Source organism: Raphanus sativus, chromosome 8, assembly GCF_000801105.2.
Source record: "Raphanus sativus cultivar WK10039 chromosome 8, ASM80110v3, whole genome shotgun sequence".
Classification (NCBI taxonomy): Eukaryota; Viridiplantae; Streptophyta; class Magnoliopsida; order Brassicales; family Brassicaceae; genus Raphanus; species Raphanus sativus.
Genome location: NC_079518.1, coordinates 4882252 through 4909506, shown reverse-complemented (window position 1 = coordinate 4909506; position 27255 = coordinate 4882252). Strand labels below are relative to the sequence as shown.

Sequence of the window (27255 nt, the reverse complement as noted above, 5' to 3'; positions counted from 1 at the left end):
TTGTAAGTGCATTGTGAAAACAATTTTTCATAACTTTTAGTCGATATAAATTCAATAAACACTATTATTTTTTTTGAAACTTACAATTTTTCACTAAACCAAATATTGAAAATGTAAAAAAACTATCTTTTTGAAACAATTTTTTTCTAGAACATCCATCATTTAAAAACGGATGGAGTATTTAACAATGGTACTGAAGATATGCACGATCGAGTTGCAATGCATCAGCGTCTGACTAGCGAATACTCCAATATATATTTCTAGTTTTGGTTACTGTATAAACGAGGACAAGAGCATAAGAATATGCAAAATATCTTAGTATAGTTTCAAACAAGAAGCAACCCCGCCATGGAAGCAAAACCATTGTCCAAACTACCATATAAAAACAATCTTTTGAATAGGCCAGATAGATACGAGAAATGTGAGCTTCTATATTATAAGAATATCCTCATCAACTCCAGGACATATACTTGGAGAAGGAATCTAGAAGTCTTTGATGAGCAAAGAAAGAAGACGTGCCAGAGATCTTAAAACTTTCTTACACACAAAACAGGCACAGAACAATCAAATCACTAACAGCTACTTGTTTGCATTAGACAATGAGGCTGTGATAAGAATCTACAGATTTAACCATAAGAATGATACAAACTAACAAGGAGGGATCACTGAAGCAAAACTCAAAGTATTGTTATATATACATTTGTTCTCTTCTTTCCAAGTAACTAACAACTCATTTGACTCTCCAGTCTTGACTACCAAACGACAACGGTCTCTCACAACCACGAGTTTCTTTAGTCATCCACAGCCACACACAGAGTTTATCCACTCTTTATCCCCAATTCAGTGAAAGAAACAAAACAAAAAAAAAGTTTCAATCTTTCAACATTTCGTTTGCCAAAGTTCTAAACTTTAACAAGAAACAGAGTACTACCGCCATGCTTCTCAGAGGCCCAATCTCCACTCCTCCTCAACCTTCTCTCCGGTTAAGAGCCACCTCAAACGCAGCACAGCCATCATCACAAGCTGTGTTTCCGTCGGCGAGCTACTCGATTACCGACGAGGATCTCCACTCCAAAGGCTTCCTCCTCCGCCGCACCGCCGAAGGCCTGAACCTAGACCATCTCAACTCCGTCTTCGTCGCCGTGGGGTTCCCGCGGCGAGACCCCGCGAAGATCGAGGTCGCCCTGCGGCACACCGACGCGATGCTGTGGGTGGAGAGCGAGAAGACGCGGCGGCCGGTGGCGTTCGCGAGGGCGACGGGGGACGGAGTGTTCAACGCGATCATATGGGACGTGGTGGTGGATCCTTCGTACCAGGGCTCGGGGCTCGGGAAGGCGGTGATGGAGCGGCTAGTGGAGGATCTGCGGAGGAAAGGGATCTGCAACATCGCTCTGTATTCGGAGCCCCGGGTTCTCGGGTTTTACCGCCCGCTCGGGTTCGTTTCCGACCCGGATGGGATCCGAGGGATGGTGTATGTACGCAAACAGAGAAAATGAATAAACTTTTTTCTTCGATTTAACATTACAATGTGTCTCTGTAGTCACTACACTCTGTTTTTGGAAACAGAGAGCTAAGATAAAGTTTGAATCTTTGCGATACAATTGTGATAAAAGTTTGAATCTTTGTGTGATACAATTGTTTTAAGAAGTGGATTTGGCGTGGTGGAAGAAGGCGACGGAGCAGAGGATGGTGGTGATGAGAGCGAAGAAACCTAATCCGATCGTTAGTGAGATTCCGGCGACGATTAGATCCATTGCTGTCTGCACGCTTATTCCGATCATTCTCTTGCAGAATGTTTCTCTTGATTTTCTCTGCTACGGTTAAGATGTGGTCGAAGAAAGAAGAAGAAAAGCCTTTTGTTTGGACACGTATCACAACACGACCAGAGCTTATAGCGCAGTTTCAGACAGAACCCCTCGTGTGAATATACAACACGGACAATACTTTTTCTAGTCATATAGATAAATAGATAATACACGTGTACTATAGTTTTGAGATTACTAAACGAGACGTTCGTGTTATCTGGTCGTTTATTTTTATTGAAGTAGACTATGGTTGATTCCTACTTCGTTGGAAAGTTGCTTCGAGTTATAGGCATGATTTGAGGAAATTTTGGCAAGTTTCCGTCAGGGAAACGTAAGAGGATGTAACTACAGAAGTAGGCAATGGTGAAGTAATGATTAGTTTCTGTTTGATTTATTTTATCTCAATAACAACAACTGGTGCAGTGTGATACAATGAGAAGCTGAAAAAATACACCGAAAGAGGGAGTTTTATTGCTGGCTGACGCCTTGAGGTTACCCTTTTGTTATTTTCTTATCGACAAGAGCAGCATCTACGACAAAAAACGGAGGCAGATATACTCATTAGACATGGAATCTGTTGGAAATCATCGTCAAACTGCTGCAACATCAACTCATGATCCTCAAATCTGCAAACATGTGCTTCACTATTTGATCTATAAAAGACTGACTAACTAACTAACTAACTCTTTTTTCATGAATACTTTTGAATTCTTTCAAATCTCTAGACATTTGAGAGGAGCTCTAAAACAAGAGCTTATGCAGTTTCTTCAGTACCACGAACGAAATGGATTAGATTTGTTCCGGCAGAAACCACAATCAGAAAAGACATGTGAAATGGGTTCATAAGCACAAGCACATGTAATCAAGTATTTATCCAATTGTCGCACCATGTAATTTTTGTACTCGATAGATGTAGTAGAAACAACACCGACAAGGTCATTAGTCTTAGCACCAGACTGACTCACAAGTTTTCATCTTTTGTTAACTACTCTTGCGTCTCAATTGATTTTATGCATTTCAATTTCCCAAAGGCTAACCAATTCAAATAGATTCATATGAGAAAACAAAAACACGATTCTTTGTTCCTAAAAGATAATTAAGATAAAAGAAAATGTTCTTTTAAAGCCAAGCCATGTCAACATTAAATAATCAACATGGCAATGAACAAAAACTCATTGAAGAAATTTCATATAGCACCATGCTCGTGTAGTCTGAAGCATTAAACCAGCTTAAACAGACTATGATTTTCTTAGGTGCGATGCCAAAGGTACTTCACAGCACAAACTAGTTATAATTGACCCAAATTAAAAAACAAATCTCAGACTCTCCTCCAATGAACTCAAAAAGCTACAATAGTAGAGAAAAAAACTGATTTCAAAGAGAGAGAAAGCAGAGCAACTCAGAGAACTTTGAAGGTATGTAAATATAAGATCCACATGAAATTAAATTCAGAGGCTATTTTATATTCTCATCATCATGCCCTGCTTTACTTCTAACACAAGTTAAGCAAACCCATAAAACCTAACCCCACGAACCAGAAGACCAATATCTGAATAACTATTGGCCAATACGCATATTCTGGGAAGTTCCAAAGCTATTGAACATCCCAGATATAAGAAAGAGAAGCAAGTGCCAATATATAGCACCAAAAGAGTACCCTTTTCTCGATTTTGTTCCTTGGCATCTATATACTCAAAGATGCAAGGGGCTATAGGGTGCTGATACTATCTATCACAAGTAAACATACAAAGAAAAATCCAAACTTTCTGAGCACAAAACCAATAAATCAACAAACTTTGCTATATGATCCTAATGATATGACCACAATTCAATAAATGATAAATGACGAATCAGAAAATTTGTCGAGAATTTTGTTTGGTTGATGCTAGTCGCGGCTGTTTGGTTTAGGGATTTCATGGACAAGCATTTTATAACAAGACAACAACCATGTAGGTTAACAAGAACTGGGTTGGTTGGGCTTTTCTTTTTTTTTTTTTGGTAAAAACGATTGGGCTTTTCTATCGGCCCAAAGTGATTTTTGTTTTACTAACCACTCCCAAAGTAACACTTTATGCTATACTATGAAATATAAGACCACTAGGGTCGGCCCGCCCTACGGGCGGGAAGTTATAATAAAAACTATTTTTTATGATTTTTTATTGATTTATGAAGCATTTAAATCATTATAGAAAATGATATTATAAACAAACAAATAATGTAAAGAATTTTGAGATCATATTGTTATTTCTAATAGATATTTTCGGTTTGAACTAAAATGACAGTAACATTCATTAATTATTTTTTATTTTTAGAGAATACAAAATTAGCTCCATTAATATAAGGTTTCTTTGATTCTTTTACTTTGAGGCTGCGTTTAAAGCGTTATAAGTTATTCTATTCATTGGGTTTTAAATATACGACCAGAAAAGTTGTTGGTATAACAAAAGCCTTCCTTTAGTAACATTTGAACGATAAGGGAAACTGAAGTTTATAAATAAATAACTTGTATTTGGTGAAAAAAGTGACTTGTAAAAATTGAACGATGTTGGGAGTAAATAATTAAAAATTACATGTATACAAACGCATTGAGCCACTCTAAATATCATATAAATAATAGACAAATAGGCATGAAAGGATAACTTTCTCAGTTTAATCGAAGTACAACTGAAAAGACAATGAATTGTAGTGTTATACAGGAACTAAGAGATTAAACTATGACAATGGGTAAATAAACTAATCATAAATATGATCATAACCTTTTATATATTTCCACTGTAAACTCAGTACAGAAACTAATGAGCTGTTTCATTCAGACTTAGAAGTTGAACTGCTTGGCTTCTTCAACATTGTCTATTTGTTAGTCACAAAAAGGCTACAAAGTTTCCGAATCAAAATGATAATCAGTTAAAGAAACGATACTGAGTTTTCGTTATGGTTCCATATAGAATCTAAATCCCCTCTAACGAATTGGTCTGGCGACAAAAATTATGATAAAAGATTATCACTTCATACGATAAAAATAATAGGGAGATTAGAAACTCCTAGCTCAGACGACTAACTCCAATAATAGATTTGTTTGGAATATGATCTTACTGTACAAAGTGCACTAAAGATGAGAATATCAACTTGGCCTTTGGCTTCTACGCTAGGCTGGCAATTAATACAAAAAATATTTTTTTTTATTGAAACTTAACCAATTACAATATAAAGTTGCTGAGATAAAGACAGCCAAGATGACATAATTCATCTGAGACTCATACATCCGTTTCAAAAAGAAAAGGGAAACGCCTATATTACCCAGTAAAAGTAATTAGGCAAAGGGCCTGAGAAAGTGAGATATTTCTTGGAGAAAACTTGGCCGCAGCAGAGTTTAGCAGGGGAGGACATCGTAAGGGTTTCAGCTTTCCAGCTCATAGCTAAAGGAAAAAACAGAAAAGATAATTAATTTAACAATCCATGAGAGATGACAATAACAATTGAAAAGATTAGCCAGACACTAAAACAGAGAGTAGAGAAGCAGTAACCTTGAGGACCTGAGATGTCGTTAAAATGTAGGGCTTACTGGAACTAAAACTTGCAAGAGATTTGATCAGATTTCAGTGCCATGAGGTTGTCGAAAATGGATCGAGGTGAGATTAGAGGAGGAGGTTTATATAACATGAGGAGCAAAGGGAGGTGAAAGGATCTAGGTTCTCTCATTAAGATTGAATTAAAGGATGGAAGTAAATGAGGAGTAATGGGTGGGATTTGTCGAAAACGCAGAGGAGAGAAAGCGTCGTCAGATTATATTAGTGTTAGAGCATAGCAGAGTTTCTGGGCCGAAAACACAATCTGAACTTAAGCCCAATAACACTTAACAGACACAGACACGTGTCGTCTCCTTAGACTTCGAATTAGTGATGTGTCGTCCTACGTGTCAGCAGGAGAGAAAGAACCTTACTTTGTATATATAGATTTTGAAAACCTGCTGAAATTTTTAAATAATAATCAATATTTTACCCAAGAAATCAAGGGAAGCGGGGGTACATTCGTACAACATATCCCCTTCTTATTATTTGAGGAGCACTATTAGTAATGAACCTTGGCTTGATGTATGATTAACAAAAATGCCATTACTTATGTGGCAGTTCCATAGCCCTTCTCAGCCCACTTATTAAAATAGACATAATTTACTAGAGTATTTACAATAGAATGCCATTGGACATATTTGTTACATCATGGACTGTTACATATAAACAAAAAAATATTAATACGTTAATTTAGACGGACCAAACATAATTTAAATATAAACTGGACCGTTACATTATTTGTTTGGCTGTCATATATCGCTTAAATACTCTTTAAATATGATTAAAAATATCATTATGTTATATATTTTCTTTTCATTATGTTATATATGACTTTTATTTGATTCATAACTTCTAATATATATAACTTCTAATGTATATGACGTTAAATACCAACATAATATAATCCACTTCTATATATCTAAATTAATCATATAATATACTAACATATTATATATGAAAGTGAAGTTGTCATTTATAGATTTACATGTAGATAATACCAAGTCAAAATATATGCCTTATTAACTTGACCAGTAAAACCAGCCGTGTTAATATAATTGGTACTCGGTTAGGGGGAATCAGATTATTTACTGTAAACTAATTTGATTTTTAAAAAAATATATTTTCAATTGTTTTGATGAATCACTGTTGAAACAAATATATATTTTTCGTACTATAACCTTAATTTCTGAATCACTATTGAAACAAATAAATTTTCTTTAGTTTTATTATATTTTCATGATCAAAAAATATTTTTAAAACTATATTCCAAATTATCTTCTATACATATATCATTTACTTGACGATGATTTGAATATATATTTAGAACTTGAATAAACAGATATAATTGGTTTTATTTCTTAATTGATTGTACAATATTAAATTTAGTCTTTGCAATCCCTTAATTTAAGCCCCAAGATTTTTTTTTTAACTAAACAATCAACATAAATGGTGACAGATAAATAATTTTGACCATATGCATTAAATTATTGGATTCCTTAATATTGTCAAATCTCATAGAGTCATAGTTAATATTGTTACCTAGAGTCAAATCTCATAGTTGATATTTTTTCTTATTTGTTGATTTCTTAGTTATAATACTTTTCAATAAATTTGAATTATAAACTAAAAGTTAGGGATTATTAGGATTAAAATTTTGGGGATAGAATATTCGTTTTATTTCAAATCGAGATGGAACTAACCCTATCAGTTATCACTATATATACATGACTTGAACTAATATCTACGGTACCTTTTAGTGAATTTGCTAAACGTAAGTTTAGGTTTCTTACTGTTTAAAGTGAGCTCTAATGAGCTATAAGTTAAAACTATATTCCAAATTATCGTCTATACATATGTTATTTAGTTGACGATGATTTGAATATGTATTTATTGCTTGAATAAACAGATATGATTGGTTTAATCTCTTAACTGATTGTACAATATTAAATTTAGTCTTTACAATCCTTTAATTTAAGTTCCAATACTTTTTTTAACTAAGCAATCAACATAAATGGTGATAGACAAATAATTTTGATCATATAAATTATTGGATTCCTTAATATTATCAAATCTCATAGTTAATATTGTTTTCTAGAGTCAAAACTCATAGTTAATATTTTTTTCTATTTGTTGATTTCTTAGTTATAGTTATTTCAAAATTTTAAATTATAAACTAAAATTTTGGGATTATTAGGATTAAAATTTTGAGGATAGAATATTCGTTTTCCTTCAAATCGAGGTGGAATTAGCCCTATCAGTTATCACTATATATACATAACTTAAATTAATATCTACGGTACCACAACTTTCCTATCAGTTATCACTATATATACATGACTAGGGTAGTCAATTTCTCCTTGACACCTTCTTACAGTTTATACCAGACAACCAACCATCATTATAAGATTGACTTTATCTTTTTAGTATCTATTAACTAAAATTTATAATTTCTTTTAGTTTATTCATCCTGCGCAAGGCGCAGGTTACCACCTAGTTGGAATTAGTATTAGGTGTGGAAATATTGTGTATAGGTTTATCACCAACATGTAATTAACAAACACTAGAAACCAAGCGACGACTATTGGTCGTAAATCAGAGTATAAATCCAGTTGGTGTTTACTAATATACGAAGCTTGTTGGTATAATTGCATAAATAATCTTCCTTTTTTTTATACAAATGAAAAATTTTCACTACGTGAAAATGAAAATGTAGACAGGTGATTTGTATCCCAGGCATAAAAGACATTCTGAACCAGAAAAACCTAAGACATCCAACTTAAGTCCAAACTAGTCCAACAATGGACAAAGCGCCTAGAACTAACCAAAAATTTAAGATACAAATAACAACAATTGATCAAGAAAATATACATTTTAGTCTGTCGGCTAACTTGCAAGATAAATTGATTAGCTAAGGAAAACACCCACGGTTTCGATTAGATTAACCGGGGAATCCCACCAAAATTCAGATCAAGCAAAAAAGGAAACAAATTCCAGGAGATTAATTGGATAAAACAAGATGGAAAACAAATTAGGTTACTGAAAACGATGATGAATATTTCAAAATAACTTTTTTGAGAGAAAATAAGAGAGGATGTAATATAATATATCAGAAATTATAGTATCGCATAAATAATCCCAAAGACAATATTTTTCTTTCAATAAATGTAATCAGTTTTCTAGTCCTTCTATGTTTCATTATTTTTTCAAAAAAAAATAGACAAGAAGGAGCCCTCGTGTTTTGATCTCAAAACCCCACAAATCATGGTTAGGAGCCTAATGTCTGTCTTTTTGTAGTGCCCATTATAAGATTTTTTTTTAACCCATCCATTAGGAGATATCTCTGCGGTGTAGCGAGATTTTACTATACATGCATAACGGTTCACACCTTTACCTTCTCCAGTATTCTCACAACCTTGAAGTCGATATTATCAAATCGAAAAAGTAAGTGACACTCTGAACACGAGCACATTTACGTGACTAGTGATATGTTCATAATAAACATTGTACATGATGTATTACACCAAAAAAAACTGTACCATGCAATAATTAATACTACAATAATCTCTAAAAAATGTATTGCATATATATTGGTTCAGCTCGGTGCACCGACAATATGATAGAAAACACAAAATCAATAAACAAACATAATTATAGAAAGATTCTTCCAAAAATGACATGAAGCTTACACATTGACAACTTCAAAGTTTAAACCAAAACGTTTCGTTTGTCATGTTCTTGCCAGTTTTTTCCAATTGTTTACACTAGGAGATATATACTTTTTGTGATAAAAAATAATTGTTTGTGATCCATAACTGTCTTTTTGAATTTGCAAGTGCAATTCTCATGGGGCCGATCGGATTAGTCGATAGGGTTTATCAAAAAAAAAAAAAAAATTGCAAGCAATTTATTCCAGTTTGAAGTCTGAAGATATTATTTTAAGAGAAACGAAATTAGCTTAGAAGAGCAAGTGAAACGTTGTTTTCGAACCTATAGCGAAAGTTTTGCAAGGTCATTTATATGTTATGCCCGTCCTGTCACGCGTACATGTGATGAATGTTAAATCATAATTGTATAAGTTACCTCAACTTGAAATGTTCTTTTTTCCAAACTTAACTATAAGAACATGGAAAAGTTCTTTTGCTTATTCTCCTTAGCCATATAACGCTACACTACTAAATGACGTTAGGTTTAAATTGACAAGTTCAAAGTCTAACCATCCCATTTGAAATTTAGTAGAAGGTAGCTACCAAAGAATTATTCCTGATATTTATCTTAAACAAACTCCTAAAGTTAATTTGACTTATTAAACAATTTAACCCTGTTGCAATTAGAAACATTCATAACCTTCAATAAACAATCATACCAATTGCAGTCATGACTGCTATATAAACTGCTTGGTTGTTATTACAACATATTCAACAATAATTTGTTTAGCAAGGCTTAGAGAGTATAACAACTTTGTCAACATGGCCAATCCTAAATGGCCATCTCTACTTATGTTGGTCTTGGCTTTCTATACCATTGTTGCTCCTTCAAGTGCACAATATTATCCACCATCACCACCTCCTTATGGTTATAGTTCTCCATCGCCTCCACCATATGTCTATAATTTCCCTCCACTCCCACCATATGTTTACAAATCTCCTCCACCACCTCCATATGTCTATAGCTCTCCACCACCACCACCATATGTCTATAGTTCTCCACCGCCTCCTCCATATGTTTACAGCTCGCCACCACCACCTCCTTACGTTTACAGCTCTCCGCCGCCGCCTCCATATGTATACAAGTCTCCTCCACCACCTCCATACGTCTATAGCTCTCCGCCGCCGCCTCCATATGTATACAAGTCTCCTCCACCACCTCCATATGTCTATAGCTCTCCGCCACCACCCCTACAAGTCCCTCCACCACCCCCATACGTCTATAGCTCTCCGCCACCACCTCCATATGTCTACAAATCTCCTCCACCACCTCCATACGTCTACAGCTCTCCGCCACCACCTCCATATGTCTACAAGTCTCCTCCACCACCTCCATACGTCTATAGCTCTCCACCACCACCACCATATGTCTACAAGTCTCCTCCACCACCTCCTTATGTGTATAGCTCTCCACCACCGCCACCATATGTCTACAAGTCTCCTCCACCGCCTCCTTACGTCTATAGCTCTCCACCACCGCCACCATATGTCTATAGCTCTCCACCACCGCCACCATATGTCTATAAGTCTCCTCCACCACCTCCATACGTCTATAGCTCTCCACCACCGCCACCATATGTCTACAAGTCTCCTCCACCACCTCCATACGTCTATAGCTCTCCACCACCGCCTCCATATGTTTACAAGTCTCCTCCACCACCTCCATACGTCTATAGCTCTCCACCACCTCCACCATATGTCTACAAGTCTCCTCCACCACCTCCATACGTATATAGCTCTCCACCACCTCCTCCTTATGTCTACAAGTCTCCTCCACCACCTCCTTATGTTTATAGCTCTCCACCACCACCACCGTATGTCTATAAGTCTCCTCCACCACCTCCTTATGTCTACAGCTCCCCACCACCACCTCCATATGTTTACAAGTCTCCTCCACCACCTCCTTATGTCTACAGCTCCCCACCGCCTCCTCCATATGTTTACAAATCTCCTCCACCACCTCCCTACGTCTATAGCTCTCCACCACCTCCAAGCTATAGTTATAGCTATAGCTCACCCCCTCCACCGATATACTAACCATATATATCATATTGAAGTGAGTTTCAAAAGAAGCTTTTACGTAATAAGTTACGACCATGGTATCCACGGTTTTAAAATATATCACTTTCGAGACTTCAATATAAGACGAAATGTTATTTCGTTTGTACTTCTACTTTGTGCATTTTGAATTTGGGTTGTTGCTTCTGATGTTTGTTACTTATGCCTACTAAAAGGCCAGTGTATTGTCTTAATTTATAGCTATTGAATAAACTCAATTACCTTTTAATGAATGCGGTAAATATATTGGTTCATGTTTTTCAAGTTGTACGATAGAGCACATATATGAAATGATAGCTCAATTAATCGGCAGATCCAAAGAGGTTTGAAGTCAAAGTTGGCCAGATCATGGATTTTTTTTTTAACTTAAACATCAACTATAGAGCAAAATCGATTTAACCGATTATGGCCGCGCGAGTAAGACCAAAAATATATAGGAAACTAAAACGTGTAAAATTATTTGTATATCTTTGCTTCTAAACGAAAAGCTGGTAGAGAATTTGTTATCGTTTGTGTACATGCGTTATAGAGGTCATTACGAGGATTGATTGATTCACATTAACAAGATTATTATTATTCAACAAACGTCACTAGACTTTTAAGTTGTATATTTTAATGGACGTGTATGTATATAATTTCATCATTGTTATTCAAAGCCTGAGGAGGAAGCAGATCTTGATCTTTGTAATGTTGTTCATATGCTGAGAAAGTGTCAAGAGTAAGAAGCAACAACGTTGTGTAATGGAGAGAAACATATGTTGTTAGGGTCATTGCCACGAGACAACTGTTGTCTTCCTTTCCTCCCCTCTAATGCTTTTTTTGGAATAAACTATGTCTCTACACAAACCATTTCAAACATCACAAGACTCTTCGCCTCTCCTTTAGCAAAATGAAAGGCATGCCTCTCTAGTAACATCAGAACTCGCCTCCTAATTCAGACAAAGGAACTAGCTCTACTTGGCAACCGAATCTTTTCAATTCAGACAAAGGAACTAGCTCTACTTGGCAACCGAATTTTTTCAACACCATTCAAGATTCTAATGACGAGAATCTCAGTTTTGATGGACGGTCGAAACAGGAAGCCAGATGTGCTGTGCTATGCTTGCTTACATAAAAACATGAGCATTGAACAAAAAAAAAACATGAGCGCATGAATAGAAGCAAACATTGACGTTTAATGATTTGAGTCGAGTAGTGTTGACAAGAGCAATAAGGAACATGTGCAAAATAAAGATGATCAACTTCATCATTTACGAACAAGTGAAAGTTCATTGAAAAAAAAGAGAGTAGACGATGATATGAGACAAAGCTCTCTCTGTTATCCCATTTATTTCTCTAATATACAAGTGACTTATAAAACATAACAAGCTATACATGGATTTAAAACGAGACAGCAGAGGAACTAACAAGATCCTAGACCTAGAGGGTTTAAGAAGTTAAAAAAAATGCAAAGAAAATTAAAAGACACGTGACTGAACTCTCTTCATCTCCTCCACACTAAAAAAGCTGAAACCAAACGAATATTTACACTAAATCCATACCACTCAATCCCATTCTTGACCATCCTTTTCCACCAAAGTCCAGTCTCGAGCAGAAGCCATTAGAAACCAGACCTCTACACGATCCTTTTATTCTTCTTCTCCAGTCTATGGCATCTCAAAACTGGCACGAAGTTCCCAGCCTCTGCCTCAGATTCTGTGGCCTTACGCTTAGCAAATGCAGGATAAAGCAGCTCTTGATACTTCTCCAGGAACATAGTCCACTCCTCTTCACTCATATCCGAGAGCTTCACAAAGCTAGTGCTTGCTGGGATCTGTTCTTCTGCACTCCTGTGTCCAGACGATGCATACGTGCTCTCTGCTCTCCCTCCTTTATGCTTCTGATACTTCTGCCTCTTCTCACCAAGAAGAGTGCTTTTCAGAGACATTGAAAGCTTGGTAATCGCCTGCATTTTCTCTCTCTCATTCCCTTCCTTCTCGTCCTTGCCTTCTTCTTCCTCTGTTGTTTCTTCAACCCTAGGCAGATCACTATGATCTATAACTGTCTTTTTAAATCTGCTAGCAAGTTGTTCGAGTTGTAGCAGATAATTTTTTTATAAAAACGAAACTAACTTAGAAGAGCAAGTGAAAACCTATAGCAAAAGTTTTGCAAGGTCATTTATATGCTATGCCTGTCCTATCATGCGTACATGTGATGAATGTTAATTCATAATTGTATAAGTTACCTAAACTTGAAATGTTCTGTTTCAAACTTAACTATAAGAACATGGAAAAGTTCTTTTGCTTATGCTCCTTAGCCATATAACGCTACACTACTAAATGACGTTAGGTTTAAATTGACAAGTTCAAAGTCTAACCATCCCATTTGAAATTTAGTAGAAGGTAGCTACCAAAGAATTATTCCTGATTTTTATCTTAAACAAACTCCTAAAGTTAATTTGACTTATTAAACAATTTAACCCTGTTGCAATTAGAAACATTCATAACCTTCAATAAACAATCATACCAATTGCAGTGATGACTGCTATATAAACTGCTTGGTTGTTATTACAACATATTCAACAATAATTTGGTTAGCAAGGCTTAGAGAGTATAACAATTTTGTCAACATGGCCAATTCTAAATGGCCATCTCTACTTATGTTGGTCTTGGCTTTCTATACCATTGTTGCTCCTTCAAGTGCACAATATTCTCCACCATCACCACCTCCATATGTTTATAGTTCTCCATCGCTTCCACCATATGTCTATAATTTCCCTCCACTCCCACCATATGTTTACAAATATCTTCCACCATCTCCATATGTCTATAGCTCTCCACCACCACCACCACCACCACCACCATATGTCTATAGCTCTCCACCGCCTCCTCCATATGTTTACAGCTCGCCACCACCACCTCCTTACGTTTACAGCTCTCCACCACCACCTCCATATGTATACAAGTCTCCTCCACCACCTCCATACGTCTACAGCTCTCCACCACCACCTCCATATGTCTACAAGTCTTCTCCTCCACCTCCATACGTCTATAGCTCTCCCCCACCTCCACCATATGTCTACAAGTCTCCTCCACCACCTCCATACGTCTATAGCTCTCCGCCACCTCCACCATATGTCTACAAGTCTCCTCCACCACCTCCATACGTCTATAGCTCTCCGCCACCTCCACCATATGTCTACAAGTCTCCTCCACCACCTCCTTACGTCTATAGCTCTCCGCCACCACCACCATATGTCTACAAGTCTCCTCCACCACCTCCATACGTCTATAGCTCTCCGCCACCACCACCATATGTCTACAAGTCTCCTCCACCACCTCCATACGTCTATAGCTCTCCGTCACCACCACCTACCTCCTCCACCACCTCCATACGTCTATAGCTCTCCGCCACCACCACCATATCTACAAGTCTCCTCCACCACCTCCATACGTCTATAGCTCTCCGCCACCACCACCATATGTCTACAAGTCTCCTCCACCACCTCCTTACGTCTATAGCTCTCCACCCCCTCCACCATATGTCTACAAGTCTCCTCCACCACCTCCTTACGTCTATAGCTCTCCACCGCCTCCTCCATATGTTTACAAGTCTCCTCCACCACCTCCTTACATCTATAGCTCTCCACCACCTCCACCATATGTTTACAAGTCTCCTCCCCCACCACCTTACGTGTACAGTTCTCCTCCACCACCATCTTACATCTACAACTCTCCCCCACCTCCAAGCTATAGTTATAGCTATAGCTCACCCCCTCCACCGATATACTAACCATATATACATGATGAAGTGAGTTTCAACAGCAGCTTTTACATAATAAGTTACGACCATGGTATCCACGGTTTTAAAATATTTCACTTTCGAGTCCTCAATGTAGACGAAATTAATTTCGTTTGTACTTATACTTGGTGCATTTCGACTTTGGGTTGTTGCTTTTGATGTTTGTTACGCCTACTAAAAGGCCAGTGTATTGTCTTAATTTATTATTGAATAAACCCAATTACCTTTTAATGAATCCGGTCAGGTTCATATTTTTCAAGTTGTACGAGCACATATATGAAATTATAGCTCAATTAATCGGCAGACCCAAGATTTGAAGTCAAAGTTGGCCAGATCGTGGATTTTTTTTTAACTTAAACATCAACTAAGAGAAAAATTGATCTAACCTATTATGGCTGCGCGAGTAGACCAATAATATATATGAAACTTTTTATTTGCTAAAATGTAAATATCATATAGTGAAAAAAAGATTTTAAGTTTCAGCCATCTTGACAAAAAATAAATAAATAAACAAAATGGGCCATTGAAATTAGGGTGATTTTGCTGTATATTCATAAGGGAGGGAAAAAATAAGAATATAGCCATGCTACAGAAGCAAGCGATGGATGGAACAATTTGTACCAAAATCTGACTAAAATCTCCTTCTAAGCGCGTGCGCTTGATTTTGGCGCTCCACAGCAAAAAATTTAATACTATACTATGTACCATGTAGTATAGTCCAGACAAAGAAATCAACTAATTACGAGGTTATATTTCATCCATAAGATGACTATACTCTACATATTATAACATAGTATAGAATACTCGAAACAAATGCATAAACCATAACATTGTGCAATAATTTATTCTATACAATTTACAAATATCATATAATATAGGTAAATACAAACAAACAAACACAAATCTATATACTCTAAACTTAAATCTTAAACCCTAAACCTAAATTCTAAACCCTAAACCCAAACCATATCATAAACCCAAACTTCAAACCCAAATCCATATACCCTAAACCCAAATCCATATACCATAAACCCAAATTCTAAACCCAAATTCTAAACCCTAAATTCAAACCCTAAACCCTAACCACAAACCATATACCCTAAACCCAAACTCTAAACCCAAAATCTAAACTCTAAACCTATACCATAATTTGTTCTATACTATTTACAAATATCATATAGTATAGGCAAAAACAAAAAAACAAACACAAACCCATATACCCTAAATTCAAATCCTAAACCCTAAACCCAAATCCTAAACCCTAAACCCAAATCCTAAACCCTAAACCCAAACCAGAAACCCAAACCATATACCCTAAACTCAAATCCTAAACTCAAATCCTAAACCTTAAACCCAAATCCATATACCCTAAACCCAAATCCTCAATCCTGAACCAAAATTCTAAACCCTAAAATCAAACCCTAAACCCTAAACCCAAACCATATACCCTAAACACAAACTATAAATCCAAAACCTAAACTCTAAACCTATACCATAATTTGTTCTATACTATTTACAAATATCATATACTATAGCCAAAGACAAACAAATAAACACAAATCCATATATCATAAACCCAAATCCTAAATCTTAAACCAAAATTCAAAACCCTAAACTCAAACCCTAAACCCTAAACCCAAACCATATACCCTAAACCCAAATTATAAACCCAAAACCTAAACTTTAAATCCATACCATAATTTGCTCTATACTATTTACAAATATTATATAGTATAGGCAAAGACAAACAAACACAAATCCATATACCCTAAACTCAAATCCTAATCCCTAAACCCAAACCCTAAATCCTAAACCCAAACCCTAAACCCTAAACCCAAACCATATACCCTAAACCCAAACTCTAAATCCAAACCCTAGAGCGTAAACTCTAACCCATTATGTGGTTGACGAGTGTGTTATCTGCTGGTAGAAGAACCATATGAAACTACTTCGAACAATAAGAGAATCCCAATTGGCACACTCGTATATAATCAAACAGAGTTGTAGTCAGTTGACAGTTATGCATAACTAACATACTATACTGTACTATATAGAGTAAATAAATAGTATAGACAACTTAATACATAAAAACACCACAATGTAAATCAGTTATAGATTAAGAAAAAATGACACTGATGTCCTGCCTCGGCAAAGGAGAAGAAGGGGGTTTGGGAGGGGTGCCACGAAGGAGGGGAGGGGGAAAGGGGCCGTGAAGGAGGGGAAGGAGAGGGGAAAGAGGAGGAAACACTAAGAAATTATTTCTATTCTATGTTTATCAAATAGAATAGTACAATACAACGTGTACTGTTTATCTTCTCCAATGGTTCTGTGTATTCTCTGTTTCTTAATTTTCACGGTGGGATGGCTTCAAAAATGATGAGATAGACTCTGCAATCTAACATGACTTACTTTGATTCCTTCGTTTCAATCTATGCAAACTTCGTCACGAAACTAAACGTTTCATGATTTGTGATGAAAAAAAAAAAAAAAAAAAAAGAAGAAGCGCGTGTGTGACTTGAGAATATGTGAGGATATTTCTGTATATATTGTAGAAAATATATGATATATCTAGCATATGCCTTGTAATGGTTATAGGGTTAATTTTTTTCCAATAATGGTTATGTCTCCAAATTTCCCTTGAAATTACTACCTACAAGGATGAATATTATCTCAGCCACAGCACCGTGAGCTTATGAAAATGCTTACTAAACTTCCTAGCTGAATGATATGATGTTTCTCATCTCTTTATCAATACCATAAAAGATAGATGCAGGCGAGATCGATATCTGATTATGCATTAAGTTATTAATTATTTGTATATGATTATGCAATACCATATATAGAAAACTAAAACGTGTAAAATTATTTGTATATCTTTGCTTCTAAACGATAAGTTGGTAGATAATTTGTTATTGTTTTGTAAAGCGTCACAAGGCTTTCCAGTCGTATATTTAATGGACACTAGATTTTGATCCGTGCTTTGAAAACGTGGAACTATTCTTTGTTTACAAATTTATTAATCAGTATGTTTGTTCTCTAATGTATTTAGGTATGGTTGATCGATTTTGGTTCAATTCCAGTTTTTCTTTTTGGTTTTGCTTCGGTTATCGTTCACTTGTTGTTGGTTGAACCGTTAGGTTATTTATTATTATGAATTAAGATTTTGTTCCAGTTTGATTTTTTTTATTTTTTATTTGATTCAGATAATAATGTTGAAAACTCGTCTGTTGTACGTCGGTATAAAAAGTAATAAGATAATCTATGTTTTTAGATAGTTCAGTTTATAAATATTATTTTTTTGCTTTTTTATTTTTGATTTGGTTCAGATAATAATGTTGAAAACTCGTCTGTTGTACGTCGGTATAAAAAGTAATAAGATAATCCATGTTTTTAGATAGTTCGGTTTATAAATAGTATTTTAGAACATTTGATATTTATAAAACTAAATATAATTAATATTTTTAGGTACATATATTATATTTTGGATAGTTTGATTTTCGGTTTAACTCTGATTTGGTTTCAGCATATCTTTTACAAAGATCAAATATTTAAGAATGTTGATTTGGTTTTGGTTTCGTTTTTTTGTTTGGATTCATAGAAAATCTTTGTGAAAATGAAACCACAACGAATGGACATTTAAAACCTTTATCATAATCTTAATTTTAAAAAGTAATTTTTAATTTATTATGTGTTTTAATTTTTGATAGTCTAATATAGAGTTGGAGAGTAATATCGTACCCAAAAAACTGATCCAGAACTGGTCCAAAATTAGGGTATCGAACCTGATTGCACAAGACCTAATCCGAACAGGTCTATTTTAAAAACCCCAAAAATCAATATCAAACTCGAGTGCACCAAAAACCAATGAATTAGTTATAATTATATTTATAGTAATATTTCAAAATTAAAAATAAATGTGTTATTTTATGTATTTATGGATAAAACGGATGCTTTGGATACAAAATATCCATATCAGATTGTATCCATGGTTACCTTTGGATAAAATATTAGAGTTGAATCATATCTACTTAGAATTTTGGGTAAATTTGTGCAGTTTAGATATAAATATTAGAGTCAGAAATATTGTTAGTCAAAAAAATTGAGTTCTCCATGACCATACAGCTACTGGCCTGAGACAAGTCTACTGAAGCTTCACTATCTAAATGAAAATACCGTAATAAGTTTACCAAAGTGTGTACTAAATTTAGTACTCCAATTCTCCAAACCTCAACCATAGAACCAGTGAACACAAGTAGGAACTGAGCACGAGCTCCTCAAAACCAAATTTATAACACAGAAATGTAGTTGCAAGGCGTGATTTGGTAATACGCCAATTTGTCCACTATTATTAGATAAAAAGTGGCGGAATCCTTTCGAAACCACTGAACTTGAATGAGACCAATCACAGAAAAAAAATTCATTATATCCTTTTTTTACAGCATGAAGAAAAGAGTGGTCGTCAAAACCAAACTGTAAATCAAACTCGTTATTCCAATATCCTCTAGATACGATATTTCAATGTTGAAATCGTATAAGGGTTAAGGGGAGTCAAATGAGATCTCTCAGGGACTTTAGGCGAGATCCCATAACCCCTTGTGTTTTGAGCAATGAACCCAAATTTGAAAAAACAATCAATTCCATTATTCCTATCTACCAGATCAATAAAAAATACAAAATCATTGTATGTTTAACATATGCGCAAATTCAGCTTTGATTCTATTTCTCAAAACCATTGTGATAACCTGAAACAATCCTCAAAACTAACTTCTTAATATTTTCCAAAAATTAGAAGAATCATATCTGGATGATTTGATGAAAAAATCTAAAAATGTGAATGGGATCCCTTTTATCGCAAATGATTCTCAGATCTTTGAGTGTTCCACGATTATTGAGCTCAAAACTCCATGATTTAGCTCATCTACTTCTGAAACCTCTTTGATTAATTGTATTGATCTCGTGAATTTGTCGTTTCTTTATTTCTTCTTGAAAGTAGCTCTCGTTGTCGCCGTTTAGAGTTTACCATCAAATAAGACAATATGTGATTGGTTAGTCTACTTTGATTTAGCTAAATATTATCAGTAAATACATTTTTTAAAAATAATTAAAATTGGTAACCATAAATGTAGGAGTGCTCGTTTAGGAAAAAAATATATTGAATTGGTTGTTACAAATAATTTTCATAATTTATTAATCTAAATTTAAATACAATGGCATTCATATGTAAATATTTGCAAAATCCAAGGGAATGTCAAAAATCAGCATACTGTTTTAATTGTATTGATGTGTATGTATATAATTTCATCATTATTATTCAAATCCTGAGGAGGAAGCAGATCTTGATCTTTGTAATGTTGTTCATATGCTGAGAAAGAGTCAAGAGTAAGAAGCCACAACATTGTGCAATGGAGAGAAACATATGTGTTGTTAGGCTCACTGCCACGAGACAACTGTTGTCTTCTTTCCTTCTCCTATAATGCTTTTTTATTGGAATAATCTATGTCTGTCTTCATTATAAAAATGAAACTAGAACTCATCATCATGATCAAAGCCTGACCTTTGTAGACTAATTGATTATAGCCTCTCCCCTATCAAACTCCTAGCCTCTACACAAACCCTTTCAACATCACTAGACTCTTCGCCTCTCCTTAAGCAAAATGAGTAAAAACATCAGCATTGAACAAAAAAAAAAGAGCATAAATAGAAGCAAACATTGACCTTTAAAGATTTGAGTGAGTAGTGTTGACAAGAGCAATAAGGAACATGTGCAAAATGAAGATGATCAACTTCACCATTTACGAACAAGTGAAAGTTCATTGAAAAAAAAAAAGAGTAGACGATGATATGAAACAAAGCTCTCTCTATTAACCCATTTACTTCTCTAATCTACAAGTGAATTATAAAACATAAGAGGCGCTATACATGGATTTAAAACGAGACAGCAGAGAAACTAACAAGATCCTAGACCTAGAGGGTTTAAGAAGTTAAAAAAAATATGCAAAGAAAATTAAAAGACACGTGACTGAAGAACTCTCTTCATCTCCGCCACACTAAAAGTTGAAACCAACGAATATTTACACTAAATCCATACCACTCAATTCCTTCTTGACCATCTTTTTCCACCGAGACTAGTCTCAAGCAAGAGCCCTTAGCAACAAGACTTTACACGATCCTTATTCTTCTTCTTCTTCAGTCTCCAACATCTCAAAACTGACACGAAGTTCCTAGCCTCTGCCTCAGATTCTGTCCTAGAGTTATGGCCTTACGCTTAGCAAATGCAGGATAAAGCAGCTCCTGATACTTCTCCAGGAACACAGTCCACTCCTCTTCACTCATATCCGAGAGCTTCACAAAGCTTGTGCTTGCTGAGTTCTGTTCTTCTGCACTCCTGTGTCCAGACGACGCATATGCGCTCTCTGCTCTCCCTCCTGGATGCTTCTGATACTTCTGGCTCTTCTCACCAAGAAGAGTGCTTTTGAGAGACATTGAAAGCTTGGTAATCGCCTGCATTTTCTCTCTCTCATTGCCTTCCTTCTCCTCCTTTCCTTCTTCTTCCTCTGTTGTTTCTTCCACCTTTGGCAGATGACTATGATCTATAACTGTCTTTTTAAATTTGCTAGCAAGTTGTTCGAGTTTGTAGCAGATATTATTTACGAAACTAACTTATAAAAGCAAGTGAAAACCTATAGCAAAAGTTTTGCAAGGTCATTTATACGTTATGTCTGTCCTATCATGCGTACATGTGATGAATGTTAATTCATAATTGTATAAGTTACCTAAACTTGAAATGTTCTGTTTCAAACTTAACTATAAGAACATGGAAATTTCTTTTGCTTATGCTCCTTTGCCATCTAACGCTACACTACTAAATGACGTTAGGTTTAAATTGACAAGTTCAAAGTCTAACCATCCCATTTGAAATTTAGTAAAAGGTAGCTACTAAAGAATTCTTCCTGCTTTTTTATCTTAAACAAACTCTGAAGTTATTTTGACTTATTAAACAATTTAACCCTGTTGCAATTAGAAACATTCATATCCTTCAATAAACAATCATACCAATTGCAGTGATGACTACTATATAAAGTGCTTGGTTGTTATTACAACATATTCAACAATAATTTGGTTAGAAAGGCTTAGAGAGCATAACAGTTTTGTCAACATGGCCAATCCTAATTGGCCATCTCTACTTATGTTGGTCTTGGCTTTGTATACCATCGTTGCTACTTCAAGTGCACAATATTCTCCACCATCACCACCACCATATGTCTATAATTCTCCTCCGTTTCCACCATATGTTTACAAATCTCCTCCACCACCTCCATATGTCTATAGCACTCCACCACCACCTCCTTACGTGTATAGTTCTCCACCACCCCCACCATATGTATACAAGTCTCCTCCACCACCTCCTTACGTCTACAGTTCTCCACCACCACCACCATATGTATACAAGTCTCCTCCACCACCTCCATATGTCTCTCCACCACCACCACCACCATATATATACAAGTCTCCTCCACCACCTCCATACGTCTATAGCTCTCCACCACCACCACCATATGTTTACAGCTCTCCACCACCACCTCCTTATGTGTATAGCTCTCCACCACCACCACCATATGTCTACAAGTCTCCTCCACCACCTCCTTACGTCTATAGCTCTCCACCACCACCACCATATGTCTACAAGTCTCCTCCACCACCTCCATACGTCTATAGCTCTCCACCACCACCACCATATGTATACAAGTCTCCTCCACCACCTCCATATGTCTATACCTCTCCGCCACCTCCACCTTATGTTTACAAGTCTCCTCCACCTCCTCCATATGTCTATAGCTCTCCACCACCGCCACCATATGTCTACAAGTCTCCTCCACCACCTCCTTACGTCTATAGCTCTCCACCACCCCCACCATATGTCTACAAGTCTCCTCCACCACCTCCATACGTCTATAGCTCTCCACCACCACCACCACCACCACCACCGTATGTGTACAAGTCTCCTCCACCACCTCCATATTTATATAGCTCTCCACCACCTCCTCCATATGTTTACAAGTCTCCTCCACCACCTCCTTACGTCTACAGCTCCCCACCGCCTCCTCCATATATTTACAAGTCTCCTCCACCACCACCTTACGTATACAGTTCTCCTCCACCACCATCTTACATCTACAACTCTCCCCCACCTCCAAGCTATAGTTATAGCTATAGCTCACCCCCTCCACCGATATACTAACCATATATACATGATGAAGTGAGTTTCAACAGAAGCTTTTACATAATAAGTTACGACCATGGTATCCACGCTTTTAAAATATTTCACTTTCGAGTCCTCAATGTAGACGAAATTAATTTCGTTTGTACTTATACTTTGTGCATTTCGACTTTGGGTTGTTGCTTTTGATGTTTGTTATGCATGCCTACTAAAAGGCCAGTGTATTGTCTTAATTTATAACTATTGAATAAACTAATTAATTACCTTTTAATGAATTGAGTAAATATATTGGTTCATATTATTCAAGTAGTACAAGTTGAAATTAAAGCTCAATTAACCGGCAGACCTAAAGAGATTTGAAGTCAAAAGTTGGCTAGATCCTGGACTTAAACATCAACTGTATATGTTGTCCAAAAAAAACAAAAAAAAAACATCAGCTATATATAGGGAAAAGATCGATTAACATATTATGGCCGTGCGAGTAGACCAATAAGATTATTTGTATATCTTTGCTTCTAAACGAAAAGTTGGTACAAAATTTGTTATCGTTAGTGTACATACGTTGTAAAGGTCAATATAAAGATTTGATTGATTCACATTACCAACCAAGAAGATTATTATTAGTATTCAATCGACGTCACAAGACAATTTCAAGTTATATATAATTTTCATTATTATTCAAAGCCTGAGGAAGGAAGCAGATCTTGATCTTTGTAATATGTACAGATGCGGAGAAAGAGTCGAGAGTAAGAAGCAACAACGACATTGTGTCATGGAGAGAAACATATGTTGTTAGGGTCACTGCTACGAGTCCACGACACTAATATTGTCATCTTCTTCATTCACTCTCATCATGCTCAATGTTTTTTTTTTTTTTTGGGAAAACAACTGTGTATATCTTCATGATTAAAATGGAACTGGAACTTTTCATCATGATCAAAATGAACCTCGTCGGAGATAATTAACTTCACTGTCCACAAACATATGAAACGTAGACGATGATATGAAACAAAGCTTTTTATCCCATTTTATTTTTCTAATCTACGAGTGACTTATAAAACATAAGAGGGGGCTATACATGGCTCTAAACGAGACAGCAGAAACCAACAAGAACCTAGAGAGGGCTTAAGAAAATTTTTAAAAATGCAAAGAAAATTAAAAGAGACGTGACTTAACTACTCTCGAGTCTCCTCCACACTAAAAGCTGAAATCAACGGATATTTACACTAAATCCATTACCACTCCCTGACCATATTTTTTCCACCAAGTCTAGTCTCAAGCAAGAGCCCTTGGTAACAAGACTCTACAAGATCCTTTATTCTTCTTCTTCCTCAAAACTGACACGAAGTTCCCATCCTCTGCCTCAGATTCTGTCCTAAAGTTATGGCCTTACGCTTAGCAAATGCTGGATAAAGCAGCTCCTGATACTTCTCAAGGAACACAGTCCACTCCTCTTCACTCATAACCGAGAGCTTCACAAAGCTAGTGCTTGCTGGGATCTGTTCTTCTGCACTCCTGTGTCCAGACGACGCATACGCGCTCTCTGCTCTCCCTCCTGGATGCTTCTGATACTTCTGGCTCTTCTCACCTAGAAGAGTGCTTTTCAAAGACATTGAAAGCTTGGTAATCGCCTGCATTTTCTCTACCTTCTCCTTGCCTTCTTCTTCTTCTTCTTCCTCCTCTTCATCATCTTCTTCCTCTTCTTCCACCTTTGGCAGATGACTACGAGCGTTTCCAAGAGCGAACAACGCTTCCTCACAGTCTAAATCAAACTGGAACTCAACATCACCACCACCACCACCCAAGTCTGATCTCGGAGACTCAGCGTCCTTCTCTCCTATCAAACTCATAGCCTCAAGACAAACCACTTCAATCTCACTAGGCTCCTCGTCTCCAGGACGAACCTCTCTCGTCATCATCTCCCCAATCTCAGCCAAACACAACCCATACGCAGCAGCTTCCTTCAGCAAAACAGTGCACAGAACCAGAACACGCAGACTCCCTTCACGCACCATAGGAAGCTCCCTCCTCAGCATCTCACAATCCTCAAAAGGATCAAGACTCGCTATGTACTTCACCTCCTCTTCAGAGAACGGTATCGACGCCTGAGGCCAGTGTATCCACTCGAAGTAAGGGTCCTCCATCGTCTCCGGCAAGGAAAGACCGTGATCAATCGGAATCAACTCCACTTGTCCAAACATCCCAAGCTTCCTAACCAGAAGATTCCCCGAGTGCCTATCCGTATTCAAGATCCTAACATCAAGAATCCCAACACGGTGCACAGCAGAAACAGGGAAGCTAGACGTCCCATGCTCGCTAGCATCGTAATCATGAGATACAAACTGCTGCAAGGAAGCGATCTTGCTCACAAGCATCTTCTCCATACGCTTGCTGCTCCCCCCTTTCACACCACCGTTGACATTGAATACAGAATGAGAGATCTTGACAAGAGCAGTGGGAGGAACTCTGGCGAATCCATCCTTATCAAGGAGATAAGCCGCCACTTCTCTGTACCCCGTTTCCCCTACACGCACCGAGCGTTTCAAACCAGGCTGTCCAAGCGCCTTACCAACAAAGCCTTTAGGATTGTTAGGAGCAAAAGGCTCCTCATCGGTCGGTTTCACAATCGCAACGCTCTCCCCACGGACGTTCTTGAAGAAGTAAACACCTCCAAGGCCGCTGTGTACAGCAACCGGCTCAACACCTCTCTTCAACGCCTTTGTGATATCTTTAGCCATCTGCCTCAAACAAACCGAGTTCCCGAGAATCTCAACGGAACCGCTCTCGTCTCTACCACCCTGCTGATGAAGCTCACCACCCCTCATCGGTGAAAGACAAGGAGTCGATGAGCTCCTGTGAAAACTGTTCCTAGTCAGAAGCAGAGGAGAGTCGTTCCTCACAGCCGTTAGATCGTTCTTAAGCACCAGATCACCAAAGGTCAACGAGCTTTCATCCGTGGGGAAATGAAGAGCGACCTGGAGCTTCCTTTTCACCGTGTGCGCGTTGTCGCTACGGTCAAGCTCCAACCCTAGAACACAACCAGTCTCCGTCTGAACAAAAACACGCCTGCGACTGCGACCAACCACGGGAGAGGACTTCATTCCTAATCCTCCTACCTTGTTAAACTCCCCGGACAAGGAGGGACTCTTTAAAACCGAAACAGCCATTTGTGTTTGGATAGGACTGTCGAGCTTGCGTGACATGAGCCTTGGCTACAAAAAAAAAAAAGATTGATCCTTTCTTCCTCGGCTAGATCCCCAAAACAGCACCAAATCAAATCAAAGAATGAATTAGACTTCACGAAGTGATTCCATAGTTACAACAACAAATCTGCAGAGTAACACACGATAAAGATCAGAACTTTAAGCTTAATCTCAGCATAGATCTCCAAATAGTAACAGCATACATGAACATAGCTATCTCTAACTAACTTCTCAGATTCATTGCTTAAAAATGTAACCTTTATAAGAGAAAGACTCTACGCGCCGGCGAGGGGGGGAATGAATGTCGAGATAATGAGCTAACCGAGGAGGAAGAGATCAAAAATACAGTAGAGGAGCAAAAAACAAAATCAACTCGGTCCGAGTCGACTCAGGGAGGTCTCTCTCTCTCTCGCTTGAAGCTGTTTTTTTTTTGTTTCTATCTCTCTCTCTCGTTCTTGTCACTTGCACAGACATTTAACCTCTTCCCACAGCTTAACCCGAGGGTTAAAAACTAACCATGGTTAAATGGCCTTAAAGGCCCCAGGAGACTATATAAGAAAATTAAAATTTAAGATAAGATCGCAGCCGTTGATCTTCTGGGAATAATGTTGGCGAAATGAGGAACGTACGATGGGGAGCACCGGCCTTGGAAAGGACTAAGAAACAACGGAAGATGATGACGTGGGAATAAGGATTAGAGCTTTGACGTGGCTTGGTCAAACTTGATTTTTACCCCCTCTCAGGACCAGTTTTTTTTTAGTTTCCTAAATTTGGAGTTTTTTTTTCTTTTTGTCATAAAGACAACAAGTGTGTGATCGATACCGACATCTCTAAATTACGTTTTGACGTATTCTCCAAGTGATTTTGACGTATCTCTTTAATGCAGTATCATCGGGATAGTTTAGAACAAGATCATAA

At 37.0% G+C, this 27255-nt stretch overlaps 4 protein-coding genes, 1 long non-coding RNA gene, 1 other non-coding gene and 1 pseudogene across 6 annotated transcripts; 4 read left to right on the top strand and 3 right to left on the bottom strand.

Annotated features, from left to right (window-relative positions):
* The first annotated feature begins 796 nt into the window (after window positions 1-796).
* On the top strand, window positions 797-1521 carry LOC108819205 (GCN5-related N-acetyltransferase 1, chloroplastic). Its single transcript, XM_018592200.2, has one exon. It carries the CDS (start codon window positions 936-938, stop codon window positions 1494-1496), a length of 561 nt encoding a protein of 186 aa, XP_018447702.1. The 5' UTR covers window positions 797-935; the 3' UTR covers window positions 1497-1521.
* A 1677-nt stretch (window positions 1522-3198) lies between these two features.
* LOC130499278 (small nucleolar RNA R160) lies at window positions 3199-3286 on the bottom strand. The gene has a single exon (XR_008938158.1). It is a non-coding gene; the product is annotated as a small nucleolar RNA R160 (small nucleolar RNA).
* A 1676-nt stretch (window positions 3287-4962) lies between these two features.
* Window positions 4963-5689, bottom strand: LOC108821062 (uncharacterized). The gene is made up of 2 exons (XR_001944463.2): window positions 5330-5689; window positions 4963-5221 (listed from the first exon to the last, which is right to left on the bottom strand). It is a non-coding gene; the product is annotated as an uncharacterized LOC108821062 (long non-coding RNA).
* Window positions 5690-9797: 4108 nt separating this feature from the next.
* Window positions 9798-11369, top strand: LOC130498520 (extensin-2-like). The gene has a single exon (XM_056991948.1). It carries the CDS (start codon window positions 9841-9843, stop codon window positions 11113-11115), a length of 1275 nt encoding a protein of 424 aa, XP_056847928.1. The 5' UTR covers window positions 9798-9840; the 3' UTR covers window positions 11116-11369.
* Window positions 11370-13709: 2340 nt separating this feature from the next.
* Window positions 13710-15151, top strand: LOC130498521 (extensin-2-like; annotated as a pseudogene).
* A 6892-nt stretch (window positions 15152-22043) lies between these two features.
* LOC130498522 (extensin-2-like) lies at window positions 22044-23385 on the top strand. The gene has a single exon (XM_056991949.1). The coding sequence runs from the start codon at window positions 22073-22075 to the stop codon at window positions 23153-23155; it is 1083 nt and encodes a 360-aa protein (XP_056847929.1). The 5' UTR covers window positions 22044-22072; the 3' UTR covers window positions 23156-23385.
* Window positions 23386-24138: 753 nt separating this feature from the next.
* On the bottom strand, window positions 24139-26795 carry LOC108833756 (phosphatidylinositol 4-kinase gamma 5). Its single transcript, XM_056991947.1, has 2 exons — window positions 26595-26795; window positions 24139-26464 (listed from the first exon to the last, which is right to left on the bottom strand). Exon 2 carries the CDS (start codon window positions 26335-26337, stop codon window positions 24466-24468), a length of 1872 nt encoding a protein of 623 aa, XP_056847927.1. The 5' UTR covers window positions 26338-26464; window positions 26595-26795; the 3' UTR covers window positions 24139-24465.
* Between the last annotated feature and the right edge of the window lie 460 nt (window positions 26796-27255).